Below are 20,208 nucleotides of genomic sequence, written 5' to 3'. Positions count from 1 at the left end.
AACAGCTGCCTTTCTGTATAACAATTGATTAATTCACAGTTGCTTTCATGTATATTGCATAGCAGACGTGGATATACTATTGCAGACCCACAGGAGTAATATGAATGTAGATTTGGACACATATGGTGTCATTAGCAGCTTAGCAACAATCGCTCCCCCATGCCCCAGTAAACACTTTCCCATTATGGGACCCAGTAAGAAAGCCTGTGAATAACAAGCTTTAATGAGAGAGAGGAGTGGCTCATGACTAAAGTTTCCATTGTGCTTAATTAAAAAAGAAAATAAAGCAGAGCTATCTCAATACTCATGTGTTTTCGTGAAAGCAGTTTTTTTAATTCTACAAGGCTAAAACTGTCATTTTTGTGTCGTGTCCTGAGTGGAATGGAGCATAGAGAGGATAAAGAAGAAGCCATATTCAACAAATTACCATAAACTCTCTCCCCTTTGTTATCCATCCATTATAGACTTCTCTACTTTTAGCCTTGTTAATAAAAAGATAAAGACATCTGATCATTTTTCTAGCATAATCCTCCTTCCAAGTAAGGATTGGCTTTTATTCATTGGTCTGTGATGGATGAGTATTTTGTAACTCATTAAATCTATGGCCCTTCTTATTAACCAGTTCTGAAATACTTAAGATGCCTTTTCCCATCCAGGAAATTTTTCTTCTGTCACCACCTTCTCTTTACTTCCTCATAGACCTGTGTGCTGCACTTACATAGTCAAGACAGGGGAAACTAGGGAAGAATTTGTCTCAACTAATTGAAAGGAAGGCAATTATTGCGCCTGTCTCTTCCATCTACCTTTTCCTACTCTATGCCCTATCTCCATATTTCAATGTGTACTTTTTGACTATGCTTACATTTTTTTGGTGGAATTGGACAGAAAGTGCTACACATGCTTCAGAAACATGAGCTCTGGAAGATTATCTCAGGCACATCTTGTTAACTTTGTTCATTTTATGAACAGAATTGAAATAAAACACCTCCACTGTAAATAGGAAGGACTTTAAAATTAAATTTGGGCAGCTGGAGAGCAGGGTACATTACCTCCAGATGATATTACTTCGAGTGGAAAAAACAAAAACCCAAGAAAGGTAAACAGATAAGAACAGATCCCCATGACAGTGTGAACTTGAGACAGCCCATCAGAAAACTTACAAACATTTCTTAAGGAAGTGAAATTTCAGCCACAGACTCAGAGAGTTGGTGGGAACGCACATCCGTAACAACGTAAATAGAAATTTTTGTAGATGCCATACCCAAGAAGCACAGGGAAGGTATCAGCACTGGCCTGGGACTGACTGTTGAAAGTTGAGCTCAGGGAGGCTGGCCCAGGACGGTAGATCTGGCATTCAGAGCAAAGGCTGAACAGCCTTCGAAGGTCCTCTGTGATTCTGAGTTGATACTGGTTTTTCTCTTTTTCAAAGATTGGAAATGAACCCGAACCTTGGACTGAAAGAAATGAAAGAGCTGAGCTTACAAGATTTGAACATTTATCCCATAGATGAAGAATGGATTGAGGACTCAGGGCTCTGGGGTCAGACTGCTTGTCTGAATTATAATTACAGTCCTATGAGAAAGTTTAATTTCTCTAAGCCTAAATTTACTCCTCTATAAAATAAAAGTTCAGATAGTTTCGGGACACCTGGGTGGCTCAGTCGGTGAAGCATCTGATTTCAGCTCAGGTCATGCTTTGGGAGATCGAGGCTTGTGTCCAGCTCCACACTAAGCGAGGAGTCCACTTGTCCCTCTCCCCCTGCTCACTTGTGCTCTCTCTCTCAAAATCCTTAAAAAAATTATTTTAAAAAAAAGTCTAATACTGCCTATTAGAAAAGGTTCTTTTCAAGGAGGAGATGAGCTAATCCCTGTAAGGCATTTAGCATCCACAGAAAGCACTCTATTTCTGTAAATAATTATCGTGTGTGTGTGTGTGATCTAGTGAAGGGATTCCTGTGGCAGAAAAACTGTGTTTTCCATATTCTGCTAAATATTGACACTGTGACACTTATTTTCTTAAAACATTTCCTAATATATCTGATGAATATATCTAATGAAATAAAATGTACTTGTCATTAAAATCTATGAGATACAAATTGTGCTCTTTATACCAGCCAGTTCTCATTAGTAGTTGTTGGTAAATGGAGTTTAGGAATCATGATGGTTCTTTTTTTTTTTTTTTTTTTTTTTTAAGATTTATTTATTTGTGAGAGACACAGAGCTTGTGAGCAGGGGGAGTGGCAGAGGGATGAGGAGAGGGAGAGAGAATCTCAAGCAGACTCCCGCTGAGCGTGGAGCCCGTCCCAGGGCTTGATCCCAGGACCCTGAGATCATGACCTGAGCCGAAATCAAGAGTCGGACTCTCAAATCACTGAGCCACTCAGGGGCCTGGGAATCATGATGATTCTTAAACTTCATGTCAAACCAGAGATTGAGTGTCCTTTCTCAGAACTTTCTAAATAGGGCTCTTAATCGTCCAGTCTTCCTTTACAGATGGGATTTGGTCCTGAGGACAAGGCAGGTGAATTATGAGGTCCCAACCACTTCCAAAATTCTATGATTCTCATCACTAATTCAAAATCACTCCAGGGGAAGGCTGCAGAGAGGGACCTGGATGATCCCCAGGTGAGAAAATCAGTCCTCACAATAACAAGTGGGGGATCATATAGGTTTCCTTCGTGTTATAAAAATACACATGTTCTGACCACCTCCTCAGAAAACCAATTTTTAAAAGCAAGTACTAATTTTTCCAACACAAATTCAAAAATTCTTTTACTCTGGAAAAAAAAAAATCCAGCATACACACTATGAGACTGTATATACAGATTCCAGAATCACCCACCTCTTGCCAACCATTTTGGATTAACTTTGGTTACGTGTCTGGTACTTCCCTTATTCTACATTCACACATCTGAAAATTAGCAATTTTGCCATATTCTTCCATATTTTTAAAAAATGCTTCATAGTTTTGGTGGTCAGTGATTACGGATATCCAAGGTCTTTTTTGGAAGTTTCCAGAAAGCAGGCTTTCTGGCATATAAAGCATAGTCTTTCCATTTCATTACTTGTGTGAATCCAGATTCTACATTTGCAGTGTATGTAATCAGGACCCAACAGTACACAACCCTGGGTAAGAAATATTAGTCTAGACTAGAGGAAGATTTAATGCCTGAGATCGTAGAGTGGTCCCGCTATAAAAGAAATGGCAAGAACCCAATCAAGGAAGTGATTTAAAATGGTGTAGAGAATTCAGTGGCCTCTGGGGTGTACTAACAAAGTGAATTAATAGAGAGGAAACTTCTTTGTGTCGATCCTACCTTTTCTCCTTAAATTACACATGCATGCGTGTCTTCAAGATCATGGAGAAAGGTGGTACCTAAAATGAAGATATTAACATCATAAGCAGACATCCTCATCACCTTGGCCTTTCCCTTTCTCCAGAGAAGTGTCAGTATTACAATAAGAAAAGACCTGGCTTCGGGTACATGTGTTTGGCAGAGGACAGTGTGAGTGTTCAGTGGAGTGGAAAATTGCCATGAACATTGAGAAAGAGATCACGGGGTAGTGAAAAGGGCTCAGAAACAGGAATCAGGAGTCCTGGGTCTGCGTTCAGTTATTTCGTGACCTACACGTGACCTTGAGCAAATCTCTCCCAATTCTGTACCCTTCGTCCATATCTATTAAAAAGAGCAGGTTGGGCAAGATGATTTCTAGGTTTCATCCCACTGTAAAAACATCAAATAGAATTTTATATCTTAAATGTAGCATATATATATATATATATATATACACACACACACATATATATACACACACACATATATATATTTCACAGGTAATTTTCAATAACATAGTTAATACATGTATGCATATAAAATATGCAAATACTATCACAGACAGGTCCATGCATTCAGATACTTTTTTTGTGTGTGTGTGTTGTTTTTTTTTTTTTTTTAAGATTTATTTATTTATTTATTTGACAGAGACAGCCAGCAAGCGAGAGAGGGAACACAAGCAGGGGGAGCGGGAGAGGAAGAAGCAGGCTCCCAGTGGAGGAGCCTGATGTGGGGCTCGATCCCAGAACGCCGGGATCACGCCCTGAGCCGAAGGCAGACGCTTAACTTCTGTGCCATCCAGGCGCCCCTCAGATACTGTTTTTTAGCCAGTTTTGAGGAGAAATTTTAATTCATTCACACACCTGAAGTTAACCATTTGGATGATTACTAAGCAGCATGAGGGGGGGATAACTTTTAGATATGATACAAACTATGATAGTCTCACCTAGGAAATAAATCAAGCCAGGCCTCTAGCTTTCCATTTCAATCCCTTCACTGAAAATCCACAATATGCAACGAATTTGTACAGACCATAGGGAATTTATGGACCCTGATGTTGTATTCAACAAAAACTTGTAGACGTATTCAACACGTATTTATCGAGTACCTACTATGTTCCATTTACTGCTCTAGGGACTGGGAATAGGTGGAAAACACAGTTACAGACTTGTGCAAGTAGCTCAGTCTATAATGGTAGATACATGTGTGGCTAGCACAGGGATTGATGAAGCTCAAAAAAATGTTCAAGTTGGGGCACCTGGGTGGCCAGTCGGTTAAGCATCTGCCTTCGGCTCAGATCATGACCCCAGGGCACTGGGATGCCTACCTCGGGCTCCCTGCTCAGCCAGGAGTCTGCTTCTCCCTCTCCAGCTCCCCTTGCTTGTGCTTGCTCTCTCTCTCTCTGTCAAAATAAAATCTTAAAAGAAAAAAAAAAAGGTACAAGTCATCACAATTTCTCTTTAAGCAACTTTTTTTAAGGCGGGATGGATCTCCTATGTCTATCAATTGCTAAGTGTTTTCTTAGCAACTGGTAAATGGTCATTAAACCACCACCCTCCCAAATCTCACCATCCCCATCCATTCCCTACCCAGTCAACGCTGGCAGTTACATTGTAGGTTTAAAAAAAAATTTTTTATTATGTTCAGTTAGCCAGCATATAACATCATTAGTTTTTGAGTAGCATTCAGCGATTTATTAGCTGCATAAAACACCCAGTGCTCATCACAACACATGCCTGCCTTAATACCCATCACCCGGTTACCCCATCCCCCCACCTCCCTCCTTTCTGTAGCCCTCAGTGTGTTTCCCGGGATCCATGGTCTCTCATGGTTTATCTCCCTCTCTGATCTCTCCCCCTTCAGGTTTCTCTCCCTTCCCCTATGGTCCTCCATGCTATTGCTTATGTTCCACATATGCGTGAAACCACATGATAATTGTCTTTCTGCTTGACTTACTTCACTTAGCATAATACCCTCCAATTTCATCTGTGTCAGTGTAAATGCTGGGTATTCATCCTTTCCGATGGCTGAGTAATATTCCATTGTATATATGGACCACATCATCTTTATCCTTTCATCTGTTGAAGGACATCATGGCTCCTTCCACAGTTTGGCTATTGTGGGCATTGCTGCTATGAACATTGGGGTACATTGGCCCCTTCTCTTTACTATGTCTGAATCTTTGGGGTAAATGCCCAGTAGTGCAATTGCTGGGTTGTAGGTGTAGCTCTATTTTTAACATCTTGAGGAAGGTTTTTAAATTTTTAAAGAATTTGGATATCGCTCCTGCCTTAAGGTAAAGAAAGTAATCATCAGGACCTTAACCAATAAATTATTTCCTTAAACTTATATAATCTGAACAGTGTTTAGTGTTGAATGTGCGTGTATTCCTATTGTGGTTGGAAGGGAGGGAATCAAAGCAAATTAATTTATTGGATAGAAAAGGATTTTAATAGACATCTTCCCTGGGAGCAGAGATAGAAACATTGCATTTTATTACTTTGAGGCCAATTTTTTGATAAAGTCTTTGTGGGCCCGTGCTTCAAAGTGTTTGCAGCGACCCAAGAGCATATTTTACTGTTTATCACAAAAAACCTAACAGAATCAGTGGGAACGGAAAGAACTTTATAACAAAGATGGTATGGATTCTAGAAATTCACATGATTTAGCTCAAAAATGAAATATGGAAATGCTCCTTGTGAACATGGTCATTATGGACACTGACTTGTCTGAGTTTAGACAGTGCAAAGGGCATTTCTATAAAGAGACCTCAGAAAGGTGGGGGAAGATGCCATCTCCTAATGCATACTAATCATATGCTTTGACTGAGGGGCAGTTCTGAAAGATCACTTCAAGAGAAGTGACCCCTGTAAGCTCTCTGTTGTGGTACCTGTCTGACCTCCCCTAATTAACGTAATGGGATCTTGAATAATTCGTTGGGAGAAGACGTCCATAGAGCTGTTTTTCATTTACTAATAATGTATCTCAGACCTTCTGAGTTTTTATTCAGATGGGTGTTTTTGCCATTCAGTCTCTGAATGTCGCTAATTACCCAGATATCTCTGACCAGCTGGGAAACCCTGGGAGGAATCTCTAAAAATCCTCCTATTCTCTGCCCCTCCTTCCATGGATGTGCTCAGAGTGCATTTTCAAAGGAAGAGATCTTGGCATAGTCTGTTTAGGTTGGGAAGGGGCAGGGGTAGGAGGAGGGGGTGAGGAAGCAAGAATTGAACTAACCCAGTAACGTGTGTCGGAAATCCGGTCTCTAAAGCATAAGTTCTGAGCAGGATCTTTGAAATGAACAAAAAGAAAAATATAGTGAGGAAATTAAAAACTCAAAAGAGTGGAAGCCAGAGATGGGCTCTGTGTTATGCTCTTTTGGTTTTTCTGTGGTTCTGATCACTGGAAGAGTTTGAGGAACACAGGGCTGGGGGTGGTGTCTCTGTGTGTTCTCCTGCCTAAAGGAACTTTCAGCCCCGAGAGGAGAACAGAATAGAATCCCCGCTTGTCATCTTCAGGGTCTGCCTGACAAATTCAGTCGCAGTGGTATCGCCAGTGCAAAGCCGGCCTTGTGTTTATCTAATTATCTGCCAGAGCTAATATAAGGCAGATCGGCCAGACCCTGGGATTTCCTGCAGCCTTGGCTAGGATTCAGAGAGCGTAACACTTGTCCTTAATTATTTCTAGTTATTGGGGGGGAGGGGGAGGCAAAGCATGAATAAATGAAACATACTGGTAATCAATAATGTCAACTTTTTCTCTACCAATCAGTAAATAATCAAGCAAATAGCTTTTAATTTCATTTTTCCTCTGTTTTTCTTGCTGTGATTCTCTGGTTGCAGTGCCAATTATTCATGAGCTAATCATTTAAATATGATTTATATGTTAGGGACCCATAACTGGCAGTGATTAAAAAGTCTAAAATAAATCAAATGAACAGTTCCAAAGTGTACATTTGAAAAAAAAAAATCCACTTTTTTTTTTTTTTTAAAGTAAGCCCTACGCCTATTGTGGGGCTCAGACTCACGACCTGAGATTGAGTCTCATGCTCTACCAACCGAGCCAGCCAGGCATCCCCCCACACACACACACACACACATTGTATTGTAGTGACTATAAGTAAGATAAACTGTCCAGAAAGGTGAGACATCTCTGTGAAGAAGTAATCACCAAAAAATTCATGAAGGCATCAGAAATTGATGTGTGCCTTGGAAACAGGACATTTTTATATAGGAGAGAGAAGGGCATCCCAAGGAGAGGCAACAACATGGAAGGGAGCCTGGAGAGCTCAGGGATCGATCAGACTAGAGCTTGGATTGGTGTCATAGAAGACCGGAAAGGCAGGCAGAGCAGTTGGCCATGACTTAGAGGCAATGTGCAGTCATGGAAGACTCCTGGGTGCTGATGCTGGAGAGTCATTCCAGTGAATACAAAAATAGCTAGAGAATGGGGGAAAAAGAAGACTGTTCCACCGACTTCAGAAATCAGCTCTTAAATATTTTAAGATGACAAAGACTGTGGAGAGTCATAACTGACAACATGTATCTTTTTTGGAGGGGGGTGGGGGCTGGTGGAAAAGGTTTCAAAGCATTAAGATCTGTGAAGGAAATACTAAAGATGGTCTTTGGAGATGAAAAAATGGGACATGACTGGTTTCGTGAAATTAAAGAATGGTAATAATCATTAACTATAATGACATATGTGAATTGCTACCTTGGAGGAGAAGCCGGGCTCGCTGTCCTGGTGGGTATTCAGTCACATTGAGAGTCTCTGTGCCTGATTCTCAAAAACAGTGACTATCATAGACTCTGACACCACACTCACCTGTGTAGTCTTTAAAAGGCAGAGGAGCTGATTTCAAATAACCAACCCCAGGTTTGAGGAGCAGTCTCTTGCCCACTCTATGGGTTGTGGTTGAACTCATCTGTCCCCATGTGCCATTTCTCCTGAGACCTGCTCTCTTTACCTCCCTAGGATAGAAGCGAGGGTACGCGTAGCTGGCCACACCAGTTTCCTAGCAGAGGAAGTCTAGGGCTGGCTGTGGGTGGGAAGGTAGGGGTGCAGCTATAATTAGCTCCTAAGAACAATGGGTACCATGGAAATGCTTGGGGAGCACCTCATAGAACAGAGGAAGAAAAGTAAAGATGGCAAAGAAATGAATCACTACCAAGAATAAAAATATAGATTGTCCTCTTTCCCTTTTTCTCAGTCATTTCTTATATGTAAATATGTATATCTCTATACACACACACACCACAGGCAAAAGCAGATTGCAGAACGATATATAGAAGACAATTCCATGTTTTTGTAGGTAAAAATGATCAGTTAGTATCAGTCTTCTGTAGTTTCCTGTAAATATATGAACAAACATATATGTGTGTAAATGGTTTTATATATACATAAAATCTTAGGGGGGAAAAAGCCTAGACTTTGTATATATAACTTAACATTAATAATGGTTATCTCTCAGTGTGGAATTATGGGGGATTTTTTCCTTGTACTTACATATATATTTTATTTTGGATACACGAATTGTGTACTGACTATGTAAATAATAAAAAGGATTCTTAAGGAAAACATGACAATTTAAAACATACTGATGAATTAGTGAACTCTACATCTGAAAATAATGATGTTCTCTATATGTTGACTAATTGAATCTAAATTAAAAAAAAAAAAACAAAACGCTTTTGCATCTTTAACTTGTAAATACACACAGGCATTATAAGACTGAGTTGTAATGACATCAGTGTCCATTTACCCAGAAGGTACCTTCCGGTGTCTAAGCGAGACCCCTGGAAAACTTGTGATTTTCCCAAACTACAGCTCGGCTGCCACAAGCTCAAAATTACATTTTTCTGCCTGCAGGATCCAGGAGGCCTCCTTCTGGGTCCATCTGTATACTGCAGCCACCCCGAGGCTTCTTAGGGAGGCAAGACTAGCTGAAGTTGAGTACACAGGGCCCCAGATCTGTTGGCAGGAGGTATTGGTACACTCAATAATCACAAAAACACAAACCCCAATTAGTCAGGAGGTCTTGGACTCGGGCCCAGGCATGGGTATTTGTTTAAAAAGCTCCCCAGGTGATTCTAATGTAAGCCAACATTAAGAACCATGGCCCTAATAGATTAATTTACTAAGGGGTTATTTGAACATGGCCTTGGAGAGAGGTAAAATGAAAGTAAAGAGGATTTGGTTGACCAAGGCCAAGTGGATGCACGGCCCAGGGCCTGTGAGAATGACTTTGCAAACCGAGTAAAAGAACATGGAGTGTGGGCTGGGCAGTTCTTTCAAAAGACAGTGAGGTCGGTGGGTAGACCTCTCTCCCAAGTTCATGGGAGAACAACCTCGATATTTCAAACCAGGAAAATGTTTAATGTCAAGATACCGGTATCTCACAAAATCCAGCAGGACCCAATTTGGATGCTGATGCCAGGGAACTGGAGCTCTCCTGGGCACCAGAGGCTTCCAGCCTTTTCTATTAGAGGATGCACACTGACACGCTGGACCCTAGCATGACAAATCCCACAGTAGAGCAGTGGCCCTTCGAATAGTTTTTTACTCTGCTTTAGGAAATCGTGCCACATGGATTTCTGTGAAATGCCTTTGCTTATTATTCTGTAGATTTATAGTGGGTGAAAGCTAGGGAGCCCAGAGGGGTCTTCCGGTCCTCGTCCTTTTTTCATATCAGGAAAATGAACTTTTGGCTTGTGCTCCGTTTCCTAAAGCAGAAGCTAGGACTGACTGGATGCAAGTTTCTTAACTCCCTTCTAGTACTCCTGCAATCCAGACTTGACTTGTCTCCAGGCAGTGGCCCAAAGGGTCCTGTTTTTACTCTGAGTGACTGACAATGATGAGCTTACTGATAACATGTTGAAATTATGTATCCACTACCATTTATTGCTAGCGAACATGTGCTAGCCCGAGGCTATTGGCTTTATATTTACCATGTTTAATCTCAGCACCAATGCTCAAGGGCGTTATTATTTCCATGAACACTGAGGTCACACAGATAGAATGAAGACCACTCAAGATGGACATTCTGTTCTAACCGTGAGAGTCTGCACGATTTCCACAATGCCGCTGCCAGTCACGATGACCCCAGAGCTGGGTCAGAGAGGGAAATGCACCACTCTTCTGCCCTGGGTGCCCTTGCAGCCCGACTTTGTCTCATGAGCAGTTAAGCCCTGGCTTTTCCACCCCATTCACTCTTTCTTCCTGTAGAGCTGCACCCAGTAGAACCCGACCACCTCAGTGTTTTAACAGCCTGCCTGTATTTGATTTATTTTCCGAGGAGTGGTTCTATATCTCACCTGTTTTTAATGGAGTTTCATTTTGCTACCCAGCATAATCTTCGTTCCTGAGGTTTAGGAGGAAGAAAATGCTGTTAAGCTCAGCTAGAGCCCTAAACAGATGTGCGGCATGTCTCTGTGCGTAGTGTTAGCAATACATCACTTCCAAACGTCTTGGCCTGGCCTGCCAGCATCCTGCACCCGTGCCAGATGCTTTCCACCAGCAGGCAACAAGCAAAAAACTGAAGTCAGGTTAAAAACACCAAAGTCGTTGGGTTCTAATCCTTGAGTGTGTTAGCATCTGGACTCTGGGAAGTGCCACCCGCTCTCAGGCAAACTAGCCGCCCTCGATTCGTGCAGGCATGGGAATGCAAGTGTTGTCTGTTTTAAGAAACCTGACGGTGTAACAATCTGAATATGATCCTATCCGCTGGAGCAAATTATTATCTTTTATGAAGATTTTTCATTTTAAAGGGAGATTTGTCGGAAATTATCCCTTGCCAATTAACCTTCTCCTTGTAATGAGAAAAAAAAAAAAATGGTGGTCCCTTTGCAAGAGTGTGACTTACAACTTTTAAGTTACTTCCGTAGTAAATCGGATGGCACAACACACGAGAGCTGTGTTCAGTAAAGCACACCGTGAGGGTTTTCTGTCAGAATCAATATTAAGGGCCTGAGTGGGTTAGGGTAATACATATCTCGTGAAGGATTCAGAATATAGCTGTGTCACTCCGCCTGGGAGGGGTTATGTGGCAGTCAGATCATGTTTATGGAGTTCTCCAATACATAGTGGGCGAGAGTTGATGCCGTTAAAAATGTAATCCAAAATGACAGTGTCTCACCCCGCTTGGCTCGCCTTCAGGCAAGTAGAGGAAAGGGACTGTGTAAGGTGACCTCTCAAGGTCCCCCTACTGTAGCGTGACTCTGACTGAGGAGCGTAGACCGCGTTCCATCTAAGTCCCCAAAGGAGACTGATCAGAGGGAGGTCACGCCATGCAAACCTTCTGGAATCTTGACGCAGTGACTAAAGCACCAACTTCCCAGGTTTCTGGGTCATGGTGAAGTTGTGTTGGCCTGGGACTGCTGGGGAATGGGGACTGGGAAGTAGATGGCCTGCAGTCTGAGACAAAGTTAGCCATGGGCACCAAGTCTCATTTACAAGGTTCTGTAGTGATGGCAGACAGGGCAGGACAGAGTGGCTGGAGGGCATTGTGGAGAAATGATAAAAAGGTCTCACCTGAGCCTGACCCCTGAATGGGTTTTCTCTGTCCATTTCTCCCACCTGCTGCACGGCTCAGTTCGGGGATTAGAGAGAGATGGTACACATCGTAACAGATCAGAGCGATATGCAAAAAACTGCTCCATTCAGAGAGGCGGTACACACTGTAACAGATCAGAGGGCTATGAGACAGACAAACCTCCAGCAAGCTCACAGTACTGCAGCCATCCTCCACAGGGAAGGGCAAAACGCATAGCCTGCAACTTTTTCATCTAGGCTATGATAACCGCTGAACCAATGTAGGAGCCCCCTAAATATGTATTCACCAGCTCATTTTTTCCATCGCCACATATAGTCACATAGCATCCCATACCTGTGCAATCTTCTGACCTTATAGGAACTAGGGACTCGCTGCAAGCTCCCTGCGCTCAGCATGCTGATAAGAATCTAGCAAATGCAACAAGAGAGAAACTCTAGTAAGCCTGAGGGAAAAGAAAAAATAATAAATAAATCAAAGGAATGAAGCAATCACCCCAGGAAAATATCGCGCAAGAGAAAAAACACAAAATTAGAGTGAAAGGAAAAATACGGACAACATAATCCATATCGTCTGCAAAAACAGAGAAAATGTTTCATTTATAGAGGTGGACGTACAGTGATATAGGAAATCTCTCTGCTCCGTGTAAATTTATTAAATGAAACTTTCTTTTTTCTCTTTCTTTCTTTTAGATAAAAAACCTCTTCATGAAATAAAACCCCAAAGTAAGTTATTTTTCCTCTTGTGAATATAATTTATTCTCATATTTGCTGCCTTACTGTTGTATTTGCTTAGGAGCCAAACAGAATTGAAGTTTGTGTGAAAGACCCAGGACTTTCAGGGCTTCTCCTCATCAGGTTTGGAGTCACATATCAGAGGTCCAAATCAAAAGGAAATATGCACGCCCTCCCGCCCCTCCCTCAGAGTAAAAGTAAATCTCTCCTCTTGATGCTGCCTGCCTATAAATCCATTTCTCTGCAAATGTCATCTAGGATTCTTATTGCTGAGGAGATTTATAGCATTAAAATTAATAAATATTTGTCAGTACAAGCTTTCAGGAGAGCAGCCTTGGGCGAGAGCCTGACTACATGCCTCTCCACCGGAGAGGAGGAGGAGCCCCCCCCCCATGCAAACCGTGAACTCCATGGCAACTGGGGAGATTAAAAAACCAGCATTCCACAGAGAAATCATCAGCAACTGAAAAGTTTGGTGTCAGGTGCTGGCTTGAGCTCTCCATCCACAGGTTTACCTCCTGGGCAGTCCTTTGCCTTATGTCCACCATACACAGCCAGCAGATTTGGGAAAAGCCTCACAAAATGAATGGTTTGCAGCCTTGGCTGAACTTTAGAACCACCTGGAGGCCTTTTCAAAACCCCAGTTCTCAGGCTGTACCCCCAGACCAGTGGAATCAGAATTGGGGTGGGTTAGAATCCCTGTTTTTTGTTTGTTTAGGTTTTAAATTTTTTAATGCATATTTCAATATGTATTTTTCCTTTGAGGTATAGTTGACAAACAATATTATATACACAGTGATTCCACTTTTATGTACATTAGGAAATGACTACTGTGATAAGTCTAATTACCATAGATATTACAATATTATTGACTATATTCCCTTATGCTGTACTTTAAATCCCGTAACTTATTTGTTTTATAACTGGAAGTTTGTACCTCTTAATCCACTTCACCTGTTTCACCCATCCCCCCACCCCTCTGGCAACCCCCTCTTTGTTCTCCGTATTTTTGAATCTGTTCCGTTTTGTTTGCTCATTTGTTTTGTTTTTTAGATTCCACATAGAAGGGCAGGAATGCCTCTTTATTAAAAGATCCTCAGATTCCAGTGTGCATCTTGGGCTGAGAGTAACTGTCTTAGAAAATATTTCTCAAAAAGTGGATCAGCAGCCATGTGCATCAGAATCATGGGGTGTGGTGGGAGCTTGTTAAATACACCCCACGTCAGAAGAGAACAAATAGATCCGGATCCCTGGAACAAGATGGGGGGGCGGGGGGAGGGTCCTCCTGTGAATCTATGTGTTCATATGTTCCTCACATGATCCTGAAGCACACAGAAGTATGTCAAGCATACTGGGGAAATCTTGAGACAGAAAGGCATCAGCAACACAGCTCTTAGCAACAGGAGAGGTAACGAGCTGCCTGGTTTAGTTTACAAGCTTGTAGAAGGTGTCCCTGGTCAGTATCTCCCATTTTAATATAAAGCAAATGACTTTTGATCTTTTAAATCCTATGGTATTAAAATTCAAATAGCTTGGGAGAGCTAATAGTTTTTATGAGCTAACTTCTTTGAAGGAATTAAGACCCTGCGAGGATAGACAGAAATAGGTACCTTGGGACAGGGGTCAGGAGAAGTGAGAGAAAGATCCAGAAAAGCTGTTAGTTTCATACTGCGTTATGTTGCTTCAGGCAGGCTAGAGAGAGAAGGGGGCCGTTGAGTCTGAGAACTTTGCAAAACAACAATAACAAACTTCCTTAACTTTTTTCCCCTGAGGTCTGCTGGTCAAGTCATGATTGGCACTTAGGGAGCGGTTCCCTGATCTCCAGTTTGCTTGATTTTGAACTCAGGAAGGTTGAAGGTGGGGGAACCTGGTGGTGTATGTGTGTGTATACGTGTATGTTGAGGGAGGGAGGAAAAAATTCGGGTCAGTGAATATTTGGCTTGAGCGTGTGTCAAGAGCGCAGGGTGACAGCTGGACTCCCAGCTGCCTCCTGGTGACATAGCCATGTCCCCCACCGGCGGTCATGTGGAACACCCGCGAGATCATGGGTATCCATGTGGTGGCCACCGTGAGAGTTACTTAGGAATGTGTTTTTTAAAAATTAATTTCACGCTTAGTTTGTGAGTCCTGTGCCATTCTAATTTGGTTACATCTGTACTTCCAGCCATAAACCCCACAGTAGCTATTTCTAGTCCTCAGGGACTCCTGAATTAGTTTTTGCTTGGGGTTCTCGCTCATGAACACCATGCTTAATTGCTGGATACTGCAACGGAATCGCTTAAACTGTTTTAATTTGTGATTTCCTAAAAATAAAACCTTAACAGAATCAATGTGATTGCAAAAGGCTCCCAGAGGAATACAGTCGGGGTTCTGTAAGCTGCATGGTTTGGAGTGCATTTTACAAATTCAGGCTGCGGTTGCTCAGTGAAAGAGGGGCTTAGCTGAAGACTACATGAATCATCACTGATGCAAAATCAAAGTCAATTATGAAGATAATTGAGAAACAACCTGTTCCCATATATAGCTGTACACGTGATCCTCCAGAAGGCCTGGTGGATAGAAGACGTTACTCAGAGCTCGCGAGCACTGCTCTGCGAGCAGGCAGGCCAAGGAGCCCTCTTTGAGTTGCAGGGAGGTGTAAAGAGAAAGTGAGGTCTTAAGATATCTGTTGGCAAATCATAATGACAAACTGGGGAAAATATGTGCACCACATAGCTCATGAAAGCACTTATTGTAAATGAGATAATTTAATCAATTACGTCTCCTAATGTACTAAACCGAATGTTTCATTTTCTGCTTCTGCACATCTTAAATTATCTTCAGGTGCTTTATGAGATTTAATCATAGTTAATAGAAACTTCATTACCATCAAATGTGCTTTCAATAAATGTTGTGTAACAATGTCAGGAGGTGCAGTAAAATATAGTAGGTTCTGAACGGCAAACACACACCCCCAGAGTCAGATGGAAAAAAGGCTGCCTTCAGACAATGGGGCTTCTTGGAGGCTTGGGGCTGTGGCTTTCTGAAGGGCCCTGGGCTCCTGAGGAGTGGCTCGCTCAGCACATTCACCTAAGCGATGAGAAGGATTCCACTTTCCCCTAAAAAGTAACCCAGAACCACACACACACACGCACACACGGTCTTCTCTTCATCTCCTTTCCATGTAGTATCTAACAGCAATGCCCGCTCGCACAAATCCCATCAGCACTTCCAGAGTCGGCCACCTCCAGGACGGCTCCAGGTGAGCGTCTCCCAAGTGCCTTCATCTCAACTTTTTCAAAAGTGAATTTCTCCTTCTCTGCCCCTGTTCTTAATCCAGTCCCGCATCCCATCTTCTCTAGTTCGGTCAGTACCACACCAACAACTCACTTGTCCAGAGGCAGAACTTGGGCAGTCTCTGAGACCCCTCTTTTTCCTCTCCTATCTCCTGCTCTGCTCGTTGCTCAATGAATCGTTACAGTCTGACTGTTCTGGAGTTCATCAACATTTCTCCATTTTCACTCTACCCATGTCCATCCCACCATTCACTCAACAGCTATTTACTGAGCACTTACGACGCGCTAGGAAGCGGCGGTGGGGAAGCAGCACCGAGCTGAACAGGTGCAGTTTCTGCTTCCGGCAAGCTTACCATTTTAGTGTGTGGGGATGGATGGATGCTAACAAACCAGAAAACCTATATTTCTGATCGTAAGTGTTGTAAAGGGGAGTAAAGCAGGGTAAGGGGCTCAGGCGGGGTCAGAGTAGGTCACTGTATAAAAATGACATTTAAGTAGAGACCTGACAAACAAACATTCTGGATGTCTGGGAGGGAGTGTGCCAGACAAGGGGAACACCAGATGCAAAGGCTGTGAGGTGGGGACTTGCTTGGAGTGTCTGAGGATCAGCAAGGAGGCCAGGATACCTGGAGCAGAGCAGCAAAGGAAAGAGTCCCGATAGCTAAGATCAGAGAAGTGGGATGAGAGGGGAAACTGCCAGACATATCACAGGCCATTATAATCACTTTGACCAAAGGGAAGCCATTGAGCGTTAGTCGTAGTGACATGACCTAATATTTGCGAGGATAAACTCCACTGGCTGCATTGAGTAGGGGATCAAAGCAGAAGCAAGATCTGTTACAGTGATCTGTTTTAACAATAATCTGTTACAGTAATCTCGTCTGTTCCAATATGGAGGCTCTTAAAGTACCAAGGTGCAAGATGACTGTGGCTTGGCTTAGATAGACAACATTGGAGATTGTAAAAATGGGTCATATTTGAATATCTTTGGAAGGCAGAAAGGATTTGCCGATGGAATGGATATCGAGCGTGAGAGAAAGAAAGGTGTTAGGCGTGATTTCAAAAGTTTGGCTATGCAGCTAGAAGGATGGAGTTGCCGTTACTGATAATGGAGAAACTGTGGTCTGGCAAATCTGGAGAGAGAATCAAGAGTTCAGTGTTACTAGTGCTAACTTTGAGATACCTCTTAAACATCTAAATGGAGAGGTTGAGCGGGCAGTTGAATGTATGAGTCTCGAGGTCAGAGGAGAGTCCTGGCTGGTGACATAAATCTGGGGCCTGTCAGTGTCCAGATGATATTTAAAGCCATTAGGTTGAAAGGGATCCCGGGGTAATGAGTGTGCATGGAGACGGGGAAGAAAGCGGAGGACTGAGCCCTGCAGGGCATCAACATGTAGAGGAGATCAGAAGTCACTGCAGAGAAGACAGAAAAGTAATAGGCAGCAGAGTAAGAGAAAAACCAAAAGAAAAGAACATGATGTCCCCGAAGAAAAGTTTAAAAAGTTCAGGCCATCTTCATTCCCAACAAGGATTTCTACAGTGGCCTCCTTGGATCCAGTCTTGCCCTTCATCAATTTATCTGATCTTTCTGAAACATAAATTCTGGTTCACACCACCTCCGTGTTTAAAGCTCTTCAATTGCTTGCCATTAGTTCCAAGATCAAGTCCAACGTACTGAACACGTACCTGATCTGGTCTCAGCTTCCTTTTCTGCATCATATCAGCTTTTCTCAATCAGCTTAATCATTAGGTAAGCTACTTCCTACCTGCTCACCACTTCCTATATTCTTCAGCCAAATAAAGCTTCTGGGCTTTCTGAATACCCTCTGCCCATTTTCGCATATACATTCTCTTACTTCTGCCCACAAACTCGTTCCCGCTACCTAACCCGTTTTTTTTTTTTTAAAGGTCTTATTTATTTATTTGACAGAGAGAGACAGACAGACAGAGAGGGAACACAAGCAGGGGGAGTGGGAGAGGAGGAAGAAGGCTCCCAGCAGGGAGCCCGATGCGGGGCTGGATCCCAGGACCCCAGGGTCACACCCTGAGCCAAAGGCAGATGCCCAATAACTGAGCCACCCAGGTGCCCCGCGCTACCTAATCCTTAACTTGTTAAGCTCATTCTTCCTTCAGATCCCCTGCAAGACCTTCACCCACCAAGCCTGCATTAGTTACTCCTGTAGTTTACCCATTATCAAACTATTTCCCTAATTCTGTATTTTCAGTGCCCTGATGCTGGTCTGGATTACCCTTCTCAGACATTATCCTATCTACCTACAGGCAGGGATTGAGTCTTATCTACTCTCACACCTGTAGCATACACCACTGGCCTAGTATGTATGAGATGCTCAAAAAACACTTGCATTAATGCCTCACATCCCCCTGTTAACTCCTCATGGGGCCTTTTATTGTTAAGGTGAAAATAAAGTCTGCTTCTAAATATTTTTATTCATTTATGTAGTAGCTATTTATTATACAATGGTTCTATATAAATAGTCTTGTCTCACTGAATAAGAGGGAAAAAATAAGAAATGTTTCTTCCCCACAACTTCAATACAACATAGAAGATGATATATGACTTGAGAAAAGGGGAAGGAACAATCTTGAATAATCATCGATTCTGTACCAGATACAAAGTCAATGCCCAAAGCGTATGCTTTCCAGAATCATTTCCATCAAAGAGTGGTCCAAATGTGTCCTCAAAGGCTAAAAACAAGGTATACTCCTTACTAACACCCATCCCATTCTACATCTTTTCCAAAAATACAGTGCCTTCATCGATATTGCCATCATATGGAGCCTGGGAATCACCATCCTCTGCGATCTTCCCAGGGTTTGGGAATACCTCAGAAGATACAGGGTCCACACTACATTTGGACATTCATTTAGGCTATGAAGACTTGAGTAGTGCCTTGAGCCCATAGAACTGTCTGTAACTTTGGGACCTACCCTTACATTCTGAGCAGACTTAGGCTCTTCTAAGCTGACATTAGGCTACTGGCATCAATGCTGATCTTCTAGCCATGCTTTAAAACGCAGAGGTTTTTGTTGTTGTTGTTTGTATTTTGCCCATCATTTTTCTTCCCCTCCTGATTATTTTCTGTTACATAAATACAGCACTTTCTGCAAATTGCATGACTTGCTTTATCCTTTACGATCATCCCTACTGTGAATCAATCCGATATGTCTTTATAGGCAACATTTGTAATTTTCTTACCACTTCTGATATCCTCATTATCCAATTTTTATCCTATCATAAGTGTGTGCCTTTTCTTACTACTGTTTTCAATGATATTGTTGACTCTGCTCTTAATGAATGTGATGGGAGTGTTTTCATTATATACCTCTGAACTAAGCACAGAGGAGTAGTTGATAGACCACTATGTTCTTGGGCAAGAGAATAACCCAGGTTGCTTGTTAGAACGTGAATTCACAGGCCTTATCTCTCCACTTGTCAGTATTTTCAAAGTTTACAGAGTTTGTGCCTTCAGTTTTGAGGATAGGAAATTAAAGTGAAGTCGTTTTTCTCAAGGGCTGGAGTTCAAATCCTGTTCTTTTTGAGTCTATCCCTACTCTAACTTGGTCTTCCTATCTGATGGGGAAAAGCACAGTTCTTTTGCAGCCAAAGGTAGAGTTGCTAGATAAAAGAGAGGACTCCTAGTTAAATTTGAATTTCAGATAAATAAATTTTTAGCAGAAGCATATTCCAGATATTGCATGGGAAATACACTAAAATTATTAATTGTTGATCTGAAATTCAAGTTTAACTGTGTCATATTTTTATTTGCTAAATCTGGCAGCTTTGCTTAAAGGAGGAATAGAACATTCCTGAACGTGCACTATCAAGAATCAGTTTATAAAATAGATTACCTTTATTGCAAATCTTGGAAGAATGGTTAAAATTGAAACAGGTATTGGAGGGGAGAGCCTTTCAGTAGGAGCAAAAAATCTGAACCAAAAAAAAAAAAAAAAAAAAAAAAAAAGTCTCCTGGAGAACAAGGCCTACTTGAAAAAAATGAGTACTCAGACTTGGCCAGAGAGTGGGGTCCATACGAATGAGAAGTGGGTGAAAGCTTCTGAAAAATGGGATGGTGCAGAGCATAAGTGTCTTGAGCCATAATGTAAGTCCCTGTTGGAGTGGACTCAATTCCTACCAGAGAGTCAATGAAAGGTGTTGGAGTGGCAGTACCAGGACTGTGTTTGGGAAGACTAATCCACGTGTACAATGGCTCTGAGTGACCAAGACTGGGTACTAGGCAAGACGAGACTGTACACCATGGGTGTCAAGTGGGGTGTCTTGAAATTGAGACGCGAGAG

At 42.2% G+C, this 20,208-nt stretch overlaps 1 protein-coding gene across 12 annotated transcripts in view; it reads left to right on the top strand.

Moving 5' to 3' along the window:
* The window catches only part of UNC5D (unc-5 netrin receptor D), a 567,635-nt gene that overhangs the window by 468,316 nt on the left and 79,111 nt on the right, over window positions 1–20,208 (top strand). For 10 of the 12 annotated variants that reach the window (XM_034647537.1, XM_034647535.1, XM_034647534.1 and 7 more), the window contains one exon: window positions 12,575–12,607. The exons of the other annotated variants lie outside the window; for them this stretch is intronic. In XM_034647537.1, the coding sequence (XP_034503428.1) occupies window positions 12,575–12,607 (33 nt within the window). The remainder of the gene's footprint in view (window positions 1–12,574; window positions 12,608–20,208) is intronic. 12 annotated transcript variants of the gene reach the window in all.

Source organism: Ailuropoda melanoleuca, chromosome 18, assembly GCF_002007445.2.
Source record: "Ailuropoda melanoleuca isolate Jingjing chromosome 18, ASM200744v2, whole genome shotgun sequence".
NCBI lineage: Eukaryota > Metazoa > Chordata > Mammalia > Carnivora > Ursidae > Ailuropoda > Ailuropoda melanoleuca.
Note: the sequence above shows the minus strand (reverse complement) of the source record. Positions and strands in the feature narration are given on the sequence as shown.